The sequence below is a fragment of the Bactrocera latifrons genome, unplaced genomic scaffold, assembly GCF_001853355.1.
Source record: "Bactrocera latifrons isolate USDA-ARS-PBARC rearing strain unplaced genomic scaffold, ASM185335v1 scaffold_304, whole genome shotgun sequence".
NCBI classification, from domain to species: Eukaryota; Metazoa; Arthropoda; class Insecta; order Diptera; family Tephritidae; genus Bactrocera; species Bactrocera latifrons.
The window spans coordinates 54,659-77,463 of record NW_017536675.1 but is presented as its reverse complement, the minus strand read 5'-3'; the positions used below and the strand labels follow the sequence as shown (position 1 = coordinate 77,463).

The following is a 22,805-nucleotide window of genomic DNA, read 5'->3' as shown; positions in this document are numbered from 1 at the left end:
AAACAATTGGCAGTTGATGAAAATTAATAAACCTGTATTTTGTGATATCGAAATAATATACCGCTAGTTCGGATGTTTTAGATATGTATAAATTTAAATTTTAAAACAATTCGCTCTCGGAAAAATATTAATAGTGTGTCCGTATTTTCGGGTTACCGAAATACCAATCCCAAGACATCACATATTTTTTAAATAAAAATTTACACTTTAAAAGAACTGGTTTCCGAAGAAAATGTATTAATAATCCCGAAATAGCAATACCGAACTATTAGATATTTTTAGATAACAATATAAATCTTAAACAATTGGCAGCAGAAAAAATATTAGTAATACTTCCGTATTTTCGGAATCCTGAAATACCAATCCTAAGATATCAGATGCATATTTTTAAGAGACAATTTAATTTTAAAACAATTGGCAGTCGATGAAAGATTATTAATAATTTATTTAAAAATATTAGTAATATTTCCGTATTTTCGGGATCCCGAAATACTAATCCCAAGATATCTAATGATTTTTAAGTAACATCTTAAAGCATTTTTTTTAATTGACAGTTGAAGGAATGAAAAAAAAATTAATCCCAAACTTTTCGGGATACCGAAAACTAATCCAGAGCTATTAGATATTTTTATGTAACAATTTAAACATTAAACAAATTGGCGTCGAAAAAATTTAGTAATAATCCCTTATTGTCGGGATCCCGAAATGCCGATCCCGAGACAATTAAAATTTTAAAATACTTTAAAGTCGAAGCTTTAATATTTTTGTAGATAGCAAATTTTTTTAAAATCATTAGCAGTCGAAAAAGATAGAAATAGAACCGTATTTTCGGGATCCCGATCACCGATGTACATACATATGTAGTTATATACATACCATACATAGTAAATATTTTATACGTATTCATATGCATATGTATGTATGTACTATGTCATGAATATATGATTTTTTTGTAATTCGCAAAAAGTCACCCATTTATTCACCACTTAATCACGTACGCAGCTTTATCGAGCACACATTATTTTCTACTCCATACCTTACTCACACCCTGCCACACTAAAGCACGTAAAATGTCACCGGCACAATTAAAGTGAATTTAATAAAATAAAAACTTTAAAACGCGTTGACCAAGATTGTGCTGTTTGCGAAAATCCCTTGCACATGACGAATGTCAAGCAGTTACATGACTGTACATATATACATATACACGCATTCAAATACAAACGCAACGTTGAATTGTCACTCAGTGCTTCAGACACTTAGTTATTTGCTCATTTATTCACGCTTATTAAAAGGCAAATGGTATTGTTGAACATTTAAAGCATGGACGTTATTGACGGTATATGTATGTGCTAGCAGATAGCATCTGCCACATGCAACACCAGCAACTGGCAGCGTACGTGTAATAATCATCAGCAACAATAATGGCGGCAACAGCAGCACTGAAGCAAAGCGACGTGTCGTGCATACCATTAGTTGTGGAGTGGCACTTAGCAGTTGCACATGTAGATATGTATAGTATACGTCTATATAATATATAATTATTAATAGCTGTATGTACAAGTGTTAGCCTAGGCTTTCTTGAAACTAGATGAGTAATACTATTTGTAAGCCACTTGCTTCAATACTCCAAACGCCAACCACAATGCTTTACTCAAAGTAAATAATAGTGCATATGTATGTATGTATGTGTATGTGCGCACACCAAGTTTATATTTAAATTGCATAAATAAAGCATTTTATTAAGAAATAATAAGAGAACAACGCTCTGCATATAAAGTGCTTACTAATGAAAAGTACAAGTACTTGGCTTGAAGCTCGCCGACACGCACACTTATCAAATATGAGAAGTTTCGATATACTAACTTATACTTATTTCTAAATAAATATACATAAACATATTTACTACATGTATATATGTTTATAAATATTTGCAAAAACATGTCCATTAAAATCAATATAGTTGAATAAAATATGTTGTTTGTATGCGCACTTTCATGTCGCAGTGTGGCCGTAAAGTATACGCCACACGTTCCGGTACTTAACCGTGCAAGTACGCTTTGTGGTTAACTCCTTTCCTAGATTTCGAAAAATTCCAGGTAAGTTTGTGTACGAGTTTTGCAAATTTATGCGTAAACTGTTGCATTAAAATCAAAGTAATTGGGTTGGGCCGCTCACACACGCTATTGAGTGATGTCTCATCCGAATTGATGGAAGTAGTAGAAGAAGAAATTAATACAAAAATAGTAAAATAAATAAATCCGCTATATATGAATACAGCTTGGTATTTCCGGTGCAGAAGTTGAGTTTCATGACACCGGCTTAAGTAAATTTTTTTTAGCGTGCTTAGTGGCAAGCCTGTCAAAGGGTTAAAATAAGGCCATAGTGGAGCTTTCTGAAAAATTTCTTGTAGAACTCTTTTCTAAAATGATATATAGAAAATTGTATCAAAAATAGCTTTTTTCAACCAGATTGATCTACAACTACGAGACTAAACGATATGTTCGAGCTCTCTACTAATAATTTCCCACAACAATCGGATCCGCGGTACTGGGTCCGAAGCGGTTTTTATTTGGTTAAGTACTTTTATGTCGTAGTTTAAACCCTTTTTGGAACGGATGTCAACCACAACTTACTATTAATTATTTCGCATCTTAAATGATTGCAAATTAAAGGGGGTTCCCTAAAGTTCAAGTTCTACGCAAAGGCAGTATATCTGACATGTTTTAAGGTCCCTTAGCGGATTACTTTTCATCTACTTGGTATCCAATGTTGTCTTCTGCACTTCACCGAGTATATTGACAGTATCTCTGAATCCGGTCATTGTGTTTGCGCCCCGATGATCTGATTGAAGAAAAATCCACAATGCTTTTATCAGAAGGAAGCTAAGTTACTTCGTATAGTTCCAAATCAAAGAACATGAGGCTAAATACGACAAATCCGAAAAAATAGTTCATGGTTTGTAGGAGCAGATGTGATCGTTTTTAGCGAACTGAATTAATCACAAACATACTGACACTTAAAATGCAATAACTTCACTTCCAATCGATGAAATGTCATGAAATTCTCACTGGAAAAATCTGTAATAACTGCAGATTCTAACGCACTAGTCGACACATAGATGGCGTCAACAGGGGGCGCTAGATTCAAAATGTACATGCATCTTGTATTCTGGGATGCGCATGAAATAATTTTTATTGACTACTTTCAACAGGAAGGATCATAAACAGCGACTATTACATAGTGTTATTGGACCGTTTGAAGGACGAAATCGGCAAAAAACGCCGCATTTCACACTTAGGTTGGCTTTAAGTTAGATCACCGAATGTACTCTTTACTCCGATTTATAGCAGAAGGATACTTAAGAGCATATTTAAATGAATTGACCTTGAGTTTTGAATCTGTCTTGTTTTATAAAAGGTAAGCACAAGTAAGTATTGAGATATATCTAATTTTCTCTTTCGCCCATTTTTGTTAGTCAACAGTTGGATTTAAAAGTATTCTCACTTTCCAGTAAAAATTTATTTACGGGCAAGAAAATCTCATAAAAATTTAAATCAGTTTTGCGTTCAATAAAAAAAAATTTTGTCCACAATATTAGTACTTTTTTTTCTTAACTCGACTTTGGCTGTTCTGCCGCTACAGTCAACTATACTAAAGTGTATTGCCTACATTTAGGCGCCTGTTTTACAATAATTAAAAAATAACGGTGACTTTTGATATAAATGCATAAAAAACGTCAACGTCTGATAAACTTTTCTTATCCTTATTATATTTTAATGGCGTAGTCCTCTACGACGTTTCTAACAGCACAGTTCTAAAGTTAGGTGTTTGTAACATTCCTTTTTTCAATATAGGTGGTCTATGTTCTCTTAAAAAACACCAACTTTTACAGCATTGAAAACCCTCGATCCATTATTGTAGCAACCACCCAAAGCCTATTTTGTTGTACGAATTTTACTTGCTTCGATGTAATCTAATGCAATTATTTTAAGTGAACTTATGTGTACCTTTATATATTTTTCTAAAATAAGTAGAGTCAGATCGTCGAAATAATATCCCTTGGCCGCGTAAAAATTATTAAAATTGCTCCTTGAGCCCTACCTACTGGTAGCTGCAGGTTTTTAGTGCCTCGGTAAATGTCAATACTTAAAGACAAAGCCAAGTTCTAAAAAATTTTAAGCATCCTTATAGCAACGAAACGATAAGCGGAGTGTAATGGCGAATAGTCATCTTCTGTTCGAAAGAAAGGCTTTGAGTTGCAAGTACAAAATTATATAGTTCCCCCCACCCAAAATTGTACTCTAAATCTGCGCCTGGTCGTAGGCCTGTCACTATTCATATTCTTGCGTCCCCGCGGTGCAGCCTGGAAATGTGAGTAACCCTTGTGTAAGATGCGGAAGCGAACTCTTTTGGGGCCTAGGGTCACGACTAAAGGAGAGGAAGTTTCAGCAGAACCAATATGACATATTCCGTTTAAGGGTTCGCTGAAGTCTAATTGCAGCGTCTGTTCTCAAAAGATACGTGTGCTAGCGAGCGTCGAAAACTTTATACTACTCGCTTAGCGAGGATGTCCACTAAGTTTAGGACCCGCTACGTAGAAACAACTTCCAAAGAAAAAGAAACAACAGCTTCGGATAAAAGTGAACGTAATAAGGGCTATGAATTGGGGCATGGTCCTGGAATATTCGGTCCCTTAATTCAGGGCTGCCGATGTAAAGGCTGACTAGATCATGTTGTTCGAATGGAACAATAATCCATGTGGAAGGTTTTCGATACCGTACCTGACGGTGGAACTAGAGGAAGAGGGAACAGGTGGAACAGAATCTGGCTGTACTTGGTATCTTGAAATGGTGCCAAATAGCGAAAATAAACGCTGTTGTTAGCTCGGCTATAACCGGGTAAGCGGTGTCTACGTCATTTTAGAAGAATAAGACATAGCGACTAAATGATAAACTGTTATTAAAAGAACTTTATGGGTTTCGTCATTGGTGGTACGCAACTTTAACCGTTATACATATCACTATAGTCAGGTATATATTTCATTATGTATATATTTTTTATTGATTATATTCTCAACATTTGCTGGTTTTAATTTATTGTTGTTTTTGTCCGAATTGTCATCAAGGGACAGTTATCTAACAAGATATGCTAAAGCCGAGAGCATTGGCAATGGAATAATATAAACTAGATATTTATTCCAGAACTCTTTTCTAAAACTTATAGAAATACTACAAATTCGTGTAAGACCGATCATAGCGTAAATGAGCGAAAGTAAGGTGGTCAAAAGTTTTGTTAAAGCACACATCGCTTACGATCATTGAATACAGCCGCGAACCCAAAAGCCACAAATCAAACGAAAGCACATGAAACACAGCGCGCAGAGCTTAAAGTCAACTCAAGTATTGTCAACAGCAAAGCGCCAAAAAGACAAGTTAAGACAGCGCAAAAGTAAACAAAGTCTATGGAACACCGCTGCACCACACAAACGTCAAAGCCGTTAACAGTTAACACGATTCAAACACACACACATGAAAACTTCCAAAGAGCGCGCGCGCATAATAAAGCTCGCACAAGCTACTTAGTTGGCGGCACAGTGGTGGCGAATGTCAACGGCTAGCGGGCCAGCCGTATCGTCTTACCAGGTGTATGCGCGCGACACTCTCGCAGCGCCAATCAGTTAGATTCTTGGTGCTGAGCGAGTTGGTAGCGTGCTGGTGGAACGACGGTCGGTTGAACGATTCAAGTGTTGCATATAGACTTATGTGGTCACTTGTGGCGACCGCGCCTATTTTGCCAAATAAAATACACGAAAGCGTGCGAATTGCGCGCGGGCGGCGCGTTAAAAGTGCGCACACGCCGCAATGAAAGTGAGAAGTGTGTGAAAATCGCGGAATTTATGTGGAAAAATGTGCGTTTTTAACAAAGAAATGTGCTGAAAAATTGGCCAATTTTTTCCGTTTTATTTCCCAGCATTAGTGAAAAATGTGCATGTGTGTGTGAAAGCGCTCGCTTGCAGTGGTATTGGTGAGTTGGTTAACATAACTTGCTAGCCAACTGACGTTTCTTACCCACACTAAGGCGGCTGCCAGAGAGCTTATGGCGAAGTCTTACAAAATATGGCAAGACGGTTGGAAAAAAGACGTTAATAACAAGAGCAACAATAGCAACAATAGCAACAACAATGTACAACAATTTTAAGCAATACAGTGAAAACAACAAATGAGGGAAAATATCGAAGTTTTATGCATAAAAATGTGAGAAAACAGTGAAGTTGGTGGAAGTTTAAGAATAAGGAGAAGAAGCGGAAAAGTAAGAAGAAGAAGTGGTAGGCAACAACATTTAGGTAATAAGGTTTGTAAAGGTTGCGCTGCGTTGACAAAATACTGTGCTCTTTTGCATAAAGAGCGAATGCGTGCAAACAGAATTGGAGTATATGGCAACAACAACAATAGCAGTAACAACAAAACTTTAGCAACAACAATGTTAATAATAGCAAATCACACAAATGACACACCCGCATATGCACAACAAAAACAATGCATGCGTTTTCATTAAACACTGATTCATCTGTTGAGATTCGCGATAAAAATAAAAAGAGAAACATAAAAACCTGCGAATAACAACAAGAACGAGTTTTATTGTAGTGAAGCCCATAAAGAATGTGTAATTAGCAGGGCAGTAATAGAAACAAATTGAGGTAGACAAAAAATATTCTGAAATAAAATTCTGAAATAATAATATTATCTAATGAAATTAAAGAAATAGTACTAAAAAATATAAATAAATTAAAATAATAGAAAATTATAAAACAAAAAAACAAAACAAATAAACAAATAAAGTTAAATAAAGTTTGAGAAACATGAAAAACCGTTAACTTCGCCTACACTGAGGCTATAATACCCTTCACACGTGCTCTGATAGCCAAAAAGCGTAAAAATAAATATTTTGATCGCTTACTATGTATGGCGCCAATATTATATAGTGGTCCGATCTAAACATTATGTTCGGAGATTCAATCCTTGCCTTGGATAATAATCTGTGCAAAATTTCGTGAAGACATTATGTCAAATAAGAAAGTTTTCCATATAAGAACTTGCTTTGGATCGATTAGTTAGTATGGCAGCTATACGTAGATTTATTTCGGGGTCTAACAACCGTAGTGTTGCAATCTGGCAACACACAAGCTTTTCGCAAAGTTTGTACATTTTTGGTAATTTGCGTACTCAGAACCTTTTGACATAAAAGCCTTATTTGTGTTGTTTACAGTAACTTAAAATATTCAACTCGGCAAAAAAAAATTGAAATTAATAGCGCACATTTACGCGCGATTATTTATTACAACTTTTGACGTGAAGCTGTATAAAGTACCAGTATTTATTAATGGTTTGATGAATTCAAACGAGATCGTAGATCACTCCAAGAAGAATTTCATGAAGGTCATTCAAAATCAATTGGACCGGAAATTGTTGATGCTGTGCGCAAAACGATGTTGCAAGATCGTCAGAGGACCTATCGTGGGATTAAGACAACTATTGGCAGTAACATTTGACTGTAAAAAAAAAATTTCTTCACGTTGGAGCCCACATAATTTGTCGATCGCGAGATGAGGGAAATATTTAAAACATACGATAGTGTCAATGATATCGTCCCAGCTGATGAATCGTGAATTTAGGCGTATGAACCCTTAAATAAACAGCAGTCGATTGGAGGGGTGTTTCAAGATGAGCCAAAAATAGTTTTTTGCGCTTTGAGTGATTTCCAAGCAAATGGTTGCCTGTTTTTTTTTTTTTTTTTTGGAAAAACTGGACATGTCGCAACCATACCACTAGAACAGCACTGAATAGTAAATTTTGAATGGTACACAACTACTGTTTGCCAATTGTTTTTGAAGAAATTAGGAAAACTAATCGCCGAAGGTGAATCATTCTTCAACAGGCTATTGGGAGTTTTCACACACACCCACTAAATGAATTTTTCAGCATTTAAAACATTGACTTGATGAGTAATCCAACATAAATTCTTGAGTTAGCTCTGAAGGACTTCTGTTCATTCCCGTACGTACGCTTTTTGGAGTTAAAAGGAGGAAAGGTACACATGGACAGACATACGGACATGGCTAATTGGACTCAGCTAGTCGTGTTGATCATTTACTATATAAAGATATTTTATAAGGTTTCTGACGTTTCCTTCTGAGAACGTATATTAAAATTAAAAACATAGAAGAAAGAGTTCACTAATACACTTGCCTTGTCTGAGTGATGAGTTTAGCACATATAATATTTCATATGCGTACATATGGCAACTATTAACAAAAAATGCATTCAAACGGAATGTAAGAGTATCTCTTCTTCCTGCAGAAATTAGAAGAAAATATTGTTAAAATTGGGTGAGAATTTACTTAGACTACTGCGGTTTGACGAAAACAAGGCACTATTAGCAAAATTATTGCTTTGGAAAAATCGCCTGCAATATAGAAAAACTAAGTTATATAAATCAAAGACAACTCATAATTAAAAAATAGTAGATTGCAAGCACGTTGCGCCTTTCTTCAAAGTAAGCTTCTTTAAAGTCAATGCCTAGACGCGTTCGCCGCAGTGGCGCATTTTCCCTACGAGCGGTTTTGGGCCAAAGGCAACGTAGCGCGAAATGTGCCGCAGGCATTTGTATAAATATGTATGTATATCAGATATTCATATGTACATCCACTACTTTAGACGTGTAAGCGCGCGTTCAGTGCGCAATTACTTGGCGCAAAAGCAAGACGCTATTGCTGTTGTTACTGCTGTTACTGCTTATGATTCAGTTAATCTTTCAAAATGCGGCAGCATTTCCGCGCGTTCGTTGCGCTTTTGCCACTGCCGAGTTTAGCGCTGCTAAAAACTAATAATGCACACGGTGACGCGTGGTGAAAGAGCATTGGCATCGCGACAAGTGGCTGCACACGCGGTCGTGCGCAACCGCAACGGTGCAGCGTCGTGTTACTCAGCGCGCGTGCAGTTTGGGTGGCGGCAATGGTGACGGCGATGGACGGTGACAAAGACTCGGCGGTGTAACAGGTGTTTTGCGCGATTTAATTGCGCCCAACTAACTGTAGCCAATAAAGAGTCGATGAGTTGGAGAAAATAAAACGGAATTTATTGAGAAAAAATGTGGCGCAGGAGCAAGGCAAAGCAGATTTGACGATTGGAGGAATGAGATTGCCGGAATGAGATGTTCTAAATTATTTGAATTTTCAGCAAACCAGATGCATTCACACTTAGCATTTTTAAGAATCTACGGAATTTTGACCGATCTAATAGTATTCGTACTGTATTTCCACTAGATGATGTATTTCCACTAGATAGAAATGACAGAAGGATGAAGTAGTTTAGAGCTTATATCGGAGGGGAATGATTACTGTTTCCTAGTACTGATTTTTAATCGATGCTTTGCATCTTATTTTTTCTCCGTAGAAATTCTAAAATAATTACTACAGTAATGATTACTATTGCTTAGTTATGAGTACATTGGCCTCGAAGCAAAATGTATTGCGAAATATTTATGTGCTCTGTACCCTAATTTTCTTCTGCATAACGCCCTTGTGATAACTTGAGTAATGATTACTGCTGCTGAATAATGATTATTTTGGTTTCCAAGCAAAGTCTAGTTGGAAATATTTACATGTTTTTAACCTAAAATTATCCTTCGCAAAAAGTGCCTAGCGATGAATTGTGTAATGATTACCAGTATTTCTCAGTAATGATTACTTTGGCTTTGAAGAAAAATGTAGTGGGATTTGTTTAGTTTTGTTATCATTATCATTATCGCCATTGTGACAACTCGGGTAATGCTTACTGCTCCTCAATAATGATTATTTTGGTTTCCAAGCAACGTTCAGTCGAAAATATTTAATTTAATGCTCTATTTGCGTCCCTAGTAATGACTCGGGTAATGCTTACTGCTCCTCAATAATGATTATTTTGGTTTCGAAGTAAAATCTACTGAGAAATATTTATATGCTTAATAATTTCATTTTCGTCTGTAGAAAATCCAAAGTAATAACTGGAGTAATGATTACAAAAAGTCTTTACTGATGACTCAAGTAACGATTACAGTAACTTAACAATGATTATTGGGGCTTTGAAGCAAAAATTTAAATGTTTTTCATCGAAATGTTGTCTATAGAAAATCAAATGTAGTGATGATTACTTTTTCTTTGTAATGATTATTTTGGCTTCGAAGCAAAGTCAAGGGAGGAGTATGTATGTATATTAGATTTTTATTTTCATTCATTGAAAGCTCAAAATGACGCAAGTACTGATTATTGTTTCTTAGGAATAATTCCTCAACATTGAATTTCGAAAAGAAGTTACCTAGCTACTTTCCATCCTTCGCTTTTTTCAACTAAAACACTAAATTCTTTATTTTACATTTGAAGTGTCTACGCCTGCTTCTTAGCCAGCTGGTCAACAAATAATTGCTACTAAAAGAAAGAAATTAACTGTATATACGAGCATATGTACTCACACAGTACCAGTTTATGTTATGAAATTGGCTTGATAATCATAGTAGTTATTGCAATTACCTGGAACAAAAGAAGAAGAAAACTTAAGTGAGCGCACATAACTGTAAAAGAAGCTAAGCAAACGGAAATGGAATACATTAATAGATATATAAGGTATTAATTTATAACTAATATATGCATGAGTGTGTATGAGATAACAATATCAGCAGCAAAAAGCCTGCTGAGCACCCTGTAACAGGTGTAATGCGCTTAATTCATATCAAGTTTATAGTGAATTCATGCGCGCTTGTTAATGTGTGTGTGTGTGTGTAATATCAATGCCATTATGATTAATCATAGCGCAAATAATATATCAAGCAAGAAAAATGTTATATATATACATATGTATTATATAATATATATATTACTCACACCAATGCCAATAATTAAATAAATAAATACAAGTGACGACGAGGCAAAGCATCAACAACTTTATAACAACAACAACTGAACAACGGCGACAACGGAAGTCGGAAAAGTACTCTCTCACACAGGTCAGTGGCGACCAGAATGAGCAGAGGAAGTGCAAATTGCTTGTGGCAACAATATCCAGCGGAAGTTGGCTACTAAGAGTGGACGCTAAGTGAACGAAAAAAATAGAAAAATGGAAAAAATAGAAGAAAAATCAAAAATAGATATTGTAAGACACAATAAAATTACTTTTTAAGCCACAAAAATGCAGGAAAAGTGCACTTTGTCAAAAGAAAGAAAATTTTTTAAAAATAATTTTGCTTATCAATGCATTTACATGATACATACAAACATATGTATACACACACACATTTATTTCTGCATTCCAACGGGTACACAACGCTAACATTCTGCGGTCAATCACACAAATAAATAAAGAAACTATCTAAGCGCATATTATTTATTGAAAAAGAAAACAACAAAACCACAAAAATAAAAACAACTATTAGACGTCACCTTAGACAAGAAAGCTCTGGGCTATAGCGTAATGTTGTTGTTGTGTCTTGGCTTAGTCATACATTTAGTCGCCGTTTGCACAAAGACACTTTGGGTGCTTCTTTAGAACTCACATATGTACATATAAACTTATTAGTGTTTGTTTGTTTATGTATATGTTTAATATGTACATATACATATACGTACAGTGTGTATGTATGTTGGTTTGTGTGTCCACATGTCCACAGCGATTACCTCATTTCTCCGGTACTCGGTAACATTCTCCAAAAATGGCTATTATCTTCCACTCACTTATACTTAGTAATGGCTTTTCGTTATTGTTGTTGTGCAGTTATCACTGCCATAACGGTATTGTCTACTGACCGTGGCTACACATTCACCTTTGCGCTAATGGCCACAACAAGCGCATAAGAGCATGCCTACATGAATGTGAGTGGCAAGCGTGCGCATATTGGCGTGCTAGACATGATAATCCCGAATGATTAAAAAGACTAACTTGAAATTAAGATATTCCAAAACCGTTACAAGACTGACATTGAACACTACTTGTGTTATGCATAGTCAGAAATCTCAAACCCAATACAATTTGAATCCCGAATGAATACCGAAATTCTGGGGTAACATTGACCACTACTTGTCTTATGTATGTTCAGAAATTTCTAACCAATTACAACTTTAATCCCGAAATGCAATCCCGAAATTCCGGGATTGACATTGACCACTACTTGTCTTATGCATAGTCAGAAATCTCAAACGCAATAGAATTTCGAATCCCGAATGAATACCGAAATTTCGGGATTGACATTGACCGCTAACTTGCGCAACACTAACATTTTACATCCATGCATGCACACAAGAACAATACGATACTGTCAATAAATTTGTTAAAATATATGTGTTTATTGAATTTTATTTATTGCTCGGATGTGTGCAACGGCTTTTGGGCGGTGTTCGCTGGGGGTCAAATAGGTGCGCACAATATGACGATTGCCACAGTATGACTAATTTCCATATGTAGCGAGCAAATTTTAAGTCAAGAAGAGGTGACGCTTATCTGTCTGAGGTTAGGTAATCCTATGGGTCTATGAATCAGTCTAAAGGTTTCGTTGGATTGAACAAAAATCGGTTACAGTTACTCATTCCATTACAATAGTTCAGGCAATAATTCCAAAAATGGCCTGGACTTGCTTTATAATATGGAGATCTCAAAGCAAGGTTGTCAATTTTATGCCCTTTTCGAACTTTTCAGAGTTCTAGATTGGCTTAACCCTTTGATAATATGTTTCTTATAAGATTAACTCAGCATATAGTAAGTTCATATCAAATTAACCAAATATTTGCGGGAAGAATTCTGCCATAGTGTGGGTTTAGCTTTAATTTTATCCAATTTTAAGCGGAGTTTGAGCGGGTTATGGATTTTATAAGAACTGTTTCTTACAGAAATGCTTTTGAAGAGTTTTTAACCCCTGCCGACGCCGAACGCAATTAAAACAGTGAGTTTTCTTAAACAAACCGATTTTCTCCCTTTTTATACACTCGTAAGGTATGTTAAGTAGAAGGTGAGTAAACTAGCTAGATTGCGGCTGCAAAATCATAGGCATCCATTGACGCAGGGAGTTTAGAAACTGACGCGTAATGGATTCATCTTGAAAATCTTGCTCTGAAAGCGAATGTGAAACCGCGGCAAAGGAAAAATCCATGTCTATCTATACGTCTGTCTGTATATAGGTGAACTAGGCTATCAGTTTTTGTGTTATCGTCCTGAAATTGTGTCCTCTTCTCACCAAAAAGCACTTGTCCCTCAATTTTTGAGATATCGCACTTATCCTTTTCTTTTCTCACCAAGAAGCTGTTCATACAAACTGAGTGATCGGAATCAAGTCCGTATAAGGAAAACTTCTTAATTTTCCGAAATATCGTCACGAAATTTGGCACAGATTATCACTCAAGACATCGCTATAAGCACTGAATACATTTTCAGATCGGACCACTATAGCATATATTTAGCTGCCATACAAACTGGCCGATCAAAATCAAGATAAAAATCTTTTTATAGGCTTTTATGCTATAAAAAATACACCTGTGAGGGATATTAAAGCATCGATGTAGCTGAATTTAGTGTGTTTTTTTATTGCTTTCTACGATTAAATTTCTTACCAATATTTTTCCTGAACAATACCACGGTAATTTAAAAATAAAATGACAAAATATTTGAATGTGCAACGAAAAATTTATGTTCTGCCTCCATAAGCATTTGCATGCAAGCATACAATCGGTCAAGAACAGACACATACACACAAAGAAAAATCGAAAAAAATACCACTCTGTTGTTGTTGTTATGCAACGCGCAACAAATGGTTGCGTATTCAAACGTAGTCAACCAGCACAGTCAAACGGCTAAAAAGTCACCAACTTCAGCAACAGTTCCCCTTTCACTCTCAGAACCTCTCTCCGTACTCTTTCTTAGCCATTTAGTAGGCATTTAGTACAATAGCAACAACTTTTAGAATGACCGTCGCTCGTCGGTCGCACACACTGGCTATTGACAAAGCATGCAGTTGCTCATGCAACCCACAACTTTACAGTTATTCAAATGACTTCACAAACAACAACAAACAGTCGCCACAGCAACATCATAAAAATCATAAATTTTAGAAAGAAAAAAAAGCAGAAAAAACCCAAACATTGAGAACCGAGCTTAAGAGCTACGAATAAGTGTAAAAACTCAAAACTAGGTGAAAAGCGAAGAAAACTCGTGTGGCAAGATAGAAGAAAAACTCCAGACATAACATTATCATGCACTTAATTGTATGTGTGTGTAGATATGCCTAAGATAGAATTGGCTTTTTTGAAACATTTTTTAATGGTATTTTTTGTTGTTGCAAGCATCTGCAGCCATACTCATCGCTCCGTTATTTGTTGTGTCCGTTGTTGAAACAGTTATTTTTCGGTTTTTGCTTTCAACGCTGCATCATTGAAAGTAAACAAATATATATGTAAACTCTTTCACATACATACTAACATCTATGTGTGTGTTTGTAAGAGTTTAGTACAGTCTTGAAAGTAATTATAAGCAAATGAGTTTATGATAGTAAAGAAATTGTTTCATAAATCACAAAGTACTAAAATTTTTTATTAAACTATGTTATTACAATCTGAGCTCTATGCAATTGCCAAGACACAAAAAATCAATATGACTATTTCTTATGGATTAGCAGACAGCAGTAGACATGAAATGTGGCCTACATTTTTATTAAAGCAGATGCACTCTATGGCAGCAACTTGATCTATGACATTAGTATATCTGATACTCTATTTCATCCAACTCTCTTTTCATTTCGTAGCTCTCTTCCGTTAGTATAGGGTAGTTGTTCCTCAAATTACCACACTTCTAACAATTACGACTATTTTCTAACCCTACTTATTCCAATTGAAACAGGTGTCTTTCCTAGATCTGTTATAAATTCGATGAACCCAATTTTCGTGTCATTTTTTCACTAAATCACGTCGTATATCACGAATATTACATTCGGTATTGACTTCTAACGATAGAAGAGTGTGTGGTTTCAAATAACCTCGAGCATTAGTATAGTCTTGTTAAGAGGTTACATGGGTTTTCTCGGGTAAAAACAGGCTTTTCTCAAGGTTGTATCTCCGAAACTATTACTCGGATCAACTTGAAAATTTAGCACAATGTTCTAGAGGTATTGTAGATTCTAACTAAGCCATAATTTTTTGACACCCGTAAATACATGTAACCCCTTAACGCACAACGTCTTGAAGCACGTTCAGTGCCACAATATTTTGCAATAATCGAATCTCCAAACTTTTCTGGTAAAAATTCGGTTGTTGTCCGTGCTGTGTGAACGTATACCCGTCTTGCTGACACCAGATGTTCTCAATATCAACTTCTTCCAATTGACAGTAACGGTGTCACTAGTTTTATTTTGAGAAAAGTACGCGCCGATGATTCTATCAAACCAAAAACCGCATCACTCTGTCAGTTAAGGTGTATATAATGGTTGTTCATGAATAATTTGTGGATTTTCTACACAACAGAATCGACAGAACCGGAACCACTCAGATGAAAGTGAGCCTCATCTGTGAATATGATTTTTATTAAGAAAATCGTTAACGTTTTCAAGTTGTTCCAAGGCAAAATCAGTAAATTCACTACGTTTATGTTGGTCCAATGCCTTCAGTTCTTGAGTAAGAACAATTTTAAACGGATGCAAGCCCAAATCCTTCCTCAAAATCCGCCAGGTTGTGGTTTGAGATAGGATGAACTCATGAGAACTTCTTAGAATCGACACTTGCCTAAACGACAGCAATATTTTCATTACTTCGAGCGTTTCTTTGCCTTATTAGTACTTGAGTATTATGTGACGAAAATGTATGGTCGCAAATTTCAATAATTCGACGAATAGCGAGCCCAGGTGGACGATTATTACGACCATTAAATGGCAACAGCGCACGAAAAGTTGCAATTGGAGAACGATTATTTTGATATGATATATAAAAAATAGTCGAAACGACACTTGAAAATATCTTATCGCTTTTGGAAAACCCGGTACATACGAACTCCTGGAAATAATATGACCAAAAATACTGCCGCTAGCGGGTTGAAAAACGTAAGTGATCTCTGGCTTTCTATATCACCTAACCTGAAGGATGTTCCATTAATAACTATCTCATAAAGTTCCAACAAAGATATTTCGTTAAACAGAATTAACTACAGTTATTCCTCTTCCAGTTTTTTTTTTTTTTTTTGTAATTCGAACTAAAATCGACATTCCCCGATCCGAGACTGATCTATAGCCGACATTACGCTAGTAGGCAACTCAAAAGTTACAAATTTCCTACAATACAAGTAAAAAGTGGTCCTCAAGGTTTTCAAAGATTCTATACATTTCCTAAGCTTTTATACCGAAGCTGAGTTTATAATTTCTAATGGGTCTGTCGTACATATACAAAGTTACTTACAAAGTCATGCATAGTTTTGGCCCAAAAAGAAAACTTCAACAATTTCCCTGCTATTACTTTCATCATTAAATGCACTCACTTACTTTAAGTCATTATTACTCTATTTCTTAACACTCAACCACCGTTATGGCTGTGATTGCTATGCCAAAGCTATTAGCAACAAATAAGTTCTAACAAAACTTGATGGTCTTCTTTAGCATTTGCTACTACTTACACTACTTTTAATGCCAACTTTGTACCGTTATGGTGATTGTTGTTGCATTACAAAAAAACAAAAAGCTGTTAGCGACTTTTGGGGCCAACCAGCCAACAATGAAAGTAAATGGGAGTGATTCCCGCGCGCTCAAATTGTAGTTATATTCTCTCCACAAGCGCACAAGAGTTAGACGCCCAAGTACCAACAACAAACACACACACACAGACATATATTTGTGGATATGCATAATGTAGTAGTAACAACAACACACACTGTGGGACGCCGCCATTGCGGCATTGCTGGGAGTGTTTAGTCGTTCTTGTTGTTTTTTTATAGTATAACGTGTTGTTGTGACAGTTTATGGTGCGGTGTCGGCGCATGAATGAATGGCCGCGCTAGTTATTTTTGAGGGGTGTGGGGCGTAAAGCTGTTACTAGTACAGGTGAATGTGGAACGCCACTTTTGGCATTTCAATGTTTGGTCTGCGATGACTAAATCGAACAGCTGATAAGCGCTTATCATTTTATAAAACAAATTGTGAAAAATAAGTGCTTGATACACACACACACACACACATACACATGCATATTAGTAAGTGATTATGACGAAATTTTCGCCAAGGTTAATGGCGAGCGCTTTGGAAGGGAAAAAATTATAAATTAGTGCCTAAAATTATTAATTAAGTGTAATTGGAGCAATTAATAAAAAAAAAATATTTTTTTTGTTCAAGAAAAAAATTAATCATAACTAATTACAAGCGCAGTGTTGCGTTAGAGTGAATGCTTAAGCGCGCAACGTGCCGAAAGCTCTGAAACCAACAGCTTATATAAAAATTAGCTTAAAAAAAATTTAAAAAAAATATATGAACAAATTAAAACAACAAAAACCTCAAAAAATGTGCACTCAAGTGAATCGTGCGCCCATAAAGAGGACGACGCTTACGAATATGCGCTGGCAGCAAGTGTAAAAAATTCAAATAAATTATTGCAACAATAAAATTCCAAGAAGTGAGCGCAAGTTTAGTGCAATAAAGCAACAATAAAAACAGCAGCGCCAGTCATAAGCTACAGCGAACTGCATAAGTGAAAACTTGCAACAAAAAAATACAAAACAAAATATTTATACACAACAAAAAGTTACAAAAATAACAATAATGTGCGCTGCCACACGCAGCAAACACGTAGACAGCGCGCTGATGCCAACGCACCGCGCGCAACACAATGCGCGTCCACCTGGTCACGCAAAGCGACACCACAGTCGACAACAACAACATGCCACACTGCCTACAGCGTTGACTTCCTGCCACTGCGCCACCCTAACAGCATTTAGCATTGTTGCACTGTTGTGTGTCTGTCTCTTATACACATCTAGATGTGTATAAGAGACAGCACGTAGACAGCGCGCTGATGCCAACGCACCGCGCGCAACACAATGCGCGTCCACCTGGTCACGCAAAGCGACACCACAGTCGACAACAACAACATGCCACACTGCCTACAGCGTTGACTTCCTGCCACTGCGCCACCCTAACAGCATTTAGCATTGTTGCACTGTTGTGTGTAGGCGCCGCGGCGCAGTTGCAAGGCAGCACACTTGTACGCGGTGCTGACACTGCGAGTGATGTGAGCGGTGAACTCGAATTTGCCAGTCTCGATGGCGCCGGCACACAACTACTCACACCGCCGAGCACGGTGGCGCCGCAGTGGCCTTTGAAGGTGGTGGATATTGTGGAACCTGCGCCAGCGCAGCCAGTGATGTCATCGCAGCCAGCCCTCTCCGCCAGCAGTTACACTGAGCTGCAGGGTGGTGAAATCACCGGCGAACGGACATTGCGTTACAGTGAGAGTCCTTTTGTGGCGCGCCAGCACATCGAGGTGGCCAAGGGCGCACGTTTGATCATTGAGCCGGGTGTGCGTGTGGAATTTGCGCCGACTGTGGGCATAACTGTGCGGGGCATACTACATGCAGTGGTGAGTAGTCAATTGAAATTTTTGTTTGGTTTTTCAGAAAAGAAAGTTAAAAGAGTGAAAAAATAGAAGAAATGTGAAATATTTTGTACGAAACATTTTTTTGGTATACATTTGTTTGCATACTTTTCAAAAGCACTGTATGATAGTATAAACTTAACCTAAAATTATACGAGTGTAAACAATTTTAAATCAGACTTTAAAGCAGCTTTGTAATTCATAAAGAAAAAATCATCCAGAATTGAGTGTTTTTGTTGAGACAAACCTTTTTGAGATGAGACGATCCAAATTCCTTTCAAAAGGCAATCTGTCTTTAAAGACAACGTCGAAGAATAGTTTATGGAAATATATACTGAAATTTCCGCTTAGAAAAAACAAAATTCAGCTCATATCTTATAGTTAGATAAATCCAAAATGATTCCTAGTGCACTGCATACGGTAGTATATGCTCAATAAGGAATCCGTTTTAACTGAACTTCAAGATATCACGCAATTCAACCTTAACCCAATACCACCTCATCGCTTCGAGATCAAATCATATTTTTCAAATAGTCTAAAATGCTTCTACCACCAACTTTAAAGCTCCTTTCTATGAGAATAGCTGAAAAGTCCTCTTGAATATCATCAAAGAACCTCGTATCCATGTGAAAAGTAGACCAAACTCAAGAGATACTACAGTTTAAAGAAATATAACAGGATTACTATCATATCTCAAAATGATTACTTTTCTGTTCCACGAAATTAAACTCATTTCACCTGTAATTCCACCTGTTGCTCTACAATTTTCGCAAAGCTTAACTGTTCAAACACAAGCCGATTATTCATACGCGACAGTAATTCCACTGACAACACTGATATCGATTCATATGTAAATACAATTGTGGATAAAATGCAACCAGTCACTCAATGCAAACATTGGCAAAGTTCACCAAAGAAAATCTACACCCCTAACTAGCAAACCAATTATTAATCGCAAAAGCAAGTTGGCGCTATCGCTCACCGCTTATCAGGCGACCGATAAAGAGCAGTGAGGATACATATAGCATATATAACACATAAATAAATAAACATTTTAATAACGGCACATAAGTAGTAGTCATATGTTTGGAGAGCAAGTAAAACCTAGGGTTGACACAAAAAAATTAACAGACAACGTTGACCCGCGGCGTGCCAAATTTATACATATTAGCCATCTTCGATTGACCGCTCGCCAAGCTAAGCTCTGCTCTCTGTCAAAAAAGTGTGAGTGTGAAAGCCACAACAAAGCTATCCGCTAAATATTATGCAAAAGTGGATACCTGTTTATAATGGTAAACGCTTGCCACGTTGTCGCAAATTTATTATACCAGTTTATGTGATTAATACAGTTTCTGATCTATTCACCACTTTCTCACACATGACTGTAAATTCTTCGTATGGTTCTAAGTTTTAGCCATATTTAACCGGCTCGAAGAGCCGCAAATTGATTATACCAGTTTATGCGAATTATACCAGTTTCTGATCTATTCGCCACTTTCTCAGACATGACTGTAAATTCTTCCCTTATTTCTAAGTTTTAGCCAGTTTTAGCCAGTTTTAACCGGCCAGTTTTAACCGGTTCAAAGAGTCGCAAATTGATTATACCAGTTTATGCGAATTATACCAGTTTCTGATCTACTCGTATTTCTAAGATATAAGTGCTTCGCGTGTATCCAAGTCTTAGCCAAATTTAACTGGTTCGAAGAGTTAAAAAATTTATTATACTAGTTTATACGATTTATAGCAATTTCTGATCTATTCGACACATTCTAAACATAATTGTCTTTCTTTGCAAGTTTTTTTATTAATTCTAGCAAACATGATTTACTTTAAAGCAAGCGGAGACGTGGTCTAGATTAGGCCACTTTGGACTGCGTAAATGTCTTTCTAAATCATAATTACGCACTAGATTTTTTAAAAATACTAAAGAGTTCCCTGGGTGTACCCTGTGATAGAATATCTTTTCTACTGCATTGTTGCAGGTAGTCGGCCAGCGCCTAATGATTTGGTCCGAAGCCTAACAATCCAGTAGTAAACCATAAAAAATCAACTGAACCTACCGTTTCCATTTCCCAGTTATTGGGACTGAGTTACTTGTCCTAGCAAGCTCATCAATACCTAAACAGATTTGTGTTACGTTCAGGGCGTTTTCACCTATAACCTATATCCAAATACAGAAGTTTTTTTTGGCATCGCAAAGGATACAAAGTCTAAGTGCGATCCCACTTCGAAATCGCTGAGGGATCAGCCTTCTAACCTAACTTAACCTAACCTAAGTACAGAAATCTTGCTGAGGCGGAAAATAAATCTTATGTAGAAGTTGAGAGTACATTGCTAGGAGAATACAGACTTTTCCATAGCATACTTTTGTATTCTTTCGAACCATTTTTGAGCTGGAACTTGAAGCTAGTTTCTTTCAACGAAACTATGCCCAAATTTTGGCAAATCAATAAAGCGCAATTCAATTTCCGGTTAAGTAAAAGCATATATTGATACTTATATCTGAATTAAGATATTTTTGCCTGGATTTCTTCTGAGATTTGTAAGGTCCACGCTGTTTCAACAGACAAATTGTTGGTTTCTTAACTTCAAAGCTGCCTTGGGGGACTGAAAGATTAACATTCGCCGATGAGGGTTGACTTTCGTTAGAAAAATACATTCCTATGCATTTTTTATCGCCTCATTTCAATCCGTAACACTATCATTAAAGCTTTATCGACCTATCATCAAATAAAGAAGACTAAAATTTCAAACCCTATACAAGTCTGAGAATCACAAAGAAAACTTTCAGTTCTACCGACATACTACCACTTATTATCTCCATAGATAATACTCCAAATATGGGGCAACTTTGTATTGCGAGCTCAATCTGTCCCGATTGATAATGAAACACGAAAGCAAATAGCACAGGTGCCCACGATAAAGCTAACATTACAAACACACGCTTACACAAACAATTTGCACGTACTCGAAGGAGATTACGAAAAAAGTAAACAAAGCGCAAGACATTTCGAAGCGTGCGAGCAGCTGTGCGAAAGGCTTACGCACTTGCGCACTTGTGATGTCAAAAGACCAATTTTTTGGGTGGGGTAGGCCAAAAATGAAAGAGCAACAATAAAAACTACACAAATGCCAGTAGCTAAGCAGGCTGCCCGTTAAGGCAGTGCGTAAAGTAGACGCGACCACATAATTGTTGAAGAGCCATAGGCATGCGGATAGCCGTGGCTTAGGTTAGGGTCAATGGCTATTTGACGCAAGCGCAATTTTCAGAGTTGTCCAATTAAAAAGTCGCAAATGTCGACTTTGGCTTTGAGTCACGATGTTTATTACGCGCACACACATATACACAAACAACAATAATAGCAAATATTACTTGACCGTCCAGCACACGAACGGAAGTTGCTCTGATTGTCTACTATGCGATTGCCGTTGTTGTTGCTGGCTCTGGCGATGACTGTGACACGCCCCGTTATACGCCGTTCGGTTGCTTTACAACGCGCCTATGCTTTATTGCCCATTTCGTGGCCTATTAGCGCGACTATCTTCCTCCTTATCCACACTTTTGTGCATTAAATCATTTGATGTTGTCGCTTGTTGCTTTCTCAATTGTTGTTATTAGTATTTTTTTATATTTTTCAGTTATTATTATTGTTGTTTTGTTTGTTTTTTGTGCTAGCGAATGTCTTGACAGACGGCCACTGGGTCGTGTTGGGTTAATTAGATTAGTCGGTTGCTCGGTTGATGGATTTTTGTTGTTGTTTTTGTATGCTTAGCTGTACATTGTAGGAGTTGATTGGTGTGTCAAAGTGTTTGGCGCTTCAATTTAATGAGTGAATGAGTAAAAGCGTATGTTTGTTTGTGTGAATGTGTGAATGAGTGAAAGCCAAATTAAAGTTGACCCTTGTTGTCATTATTTATTGTTATTGTTAATGTGATTAGCTGTTGTTCATGACATAGTGTATGGAAATTTATTTAAATTAGAAACAAAGTAGCATCTTAAAAATAATATTACTTTTTGCAGGCAGAAAATTATCAAACCCCCTGATTATTTTTATAATCACTTAATTAAATTAAAATTTTGTTTAATTTAAATTAACTGCAATTACGTTTAAAAAATTCATTTGGATAAAAAAACATTTAAATAATTTATTTTAATTAATAAAATTAA

General features: G+C 36.5%; 1 protein-coding gene across 3 annotated transcripts in view; it reads left to right on the top strand.

Moving 5' to 3' along the window:
• The first annotated feature begins 5,720 nt into the window (after window positions 1-5,720).
• The window catches only part of LOC108970650 (protein bark beetle), a 30,288-nt gene continuing 13,203 nt past the window's right edge, over window positions 5,721-22,805 (top strand). For 2 of the 3 annotated variants that reach the window (XM_018936147.1, XM_018936146.1), the window contains exons 1-3: window positions 5,721-6,312; window positions 17,383-17,887; window positions 18,099-18,622. In XM_018936147.1, the coding sequence (XP_018791692.1) occupies window positions 17,806-17,887; window positions 18,099-18,622 (606 nt within the window). In that variant the 5' untranslated portion in view covers window positions 5,721-6,312; window positions 17,383-17,805. Of the gene's footprint in view, window positions 6,313-10,504; window positions 10,661-17,382; window positions 17,888-18,098; window positions 18,623-22,805 lie in introns of those variants that run through there. The other variant, XM_018936145.1, reaches the window with a different exon arrangement.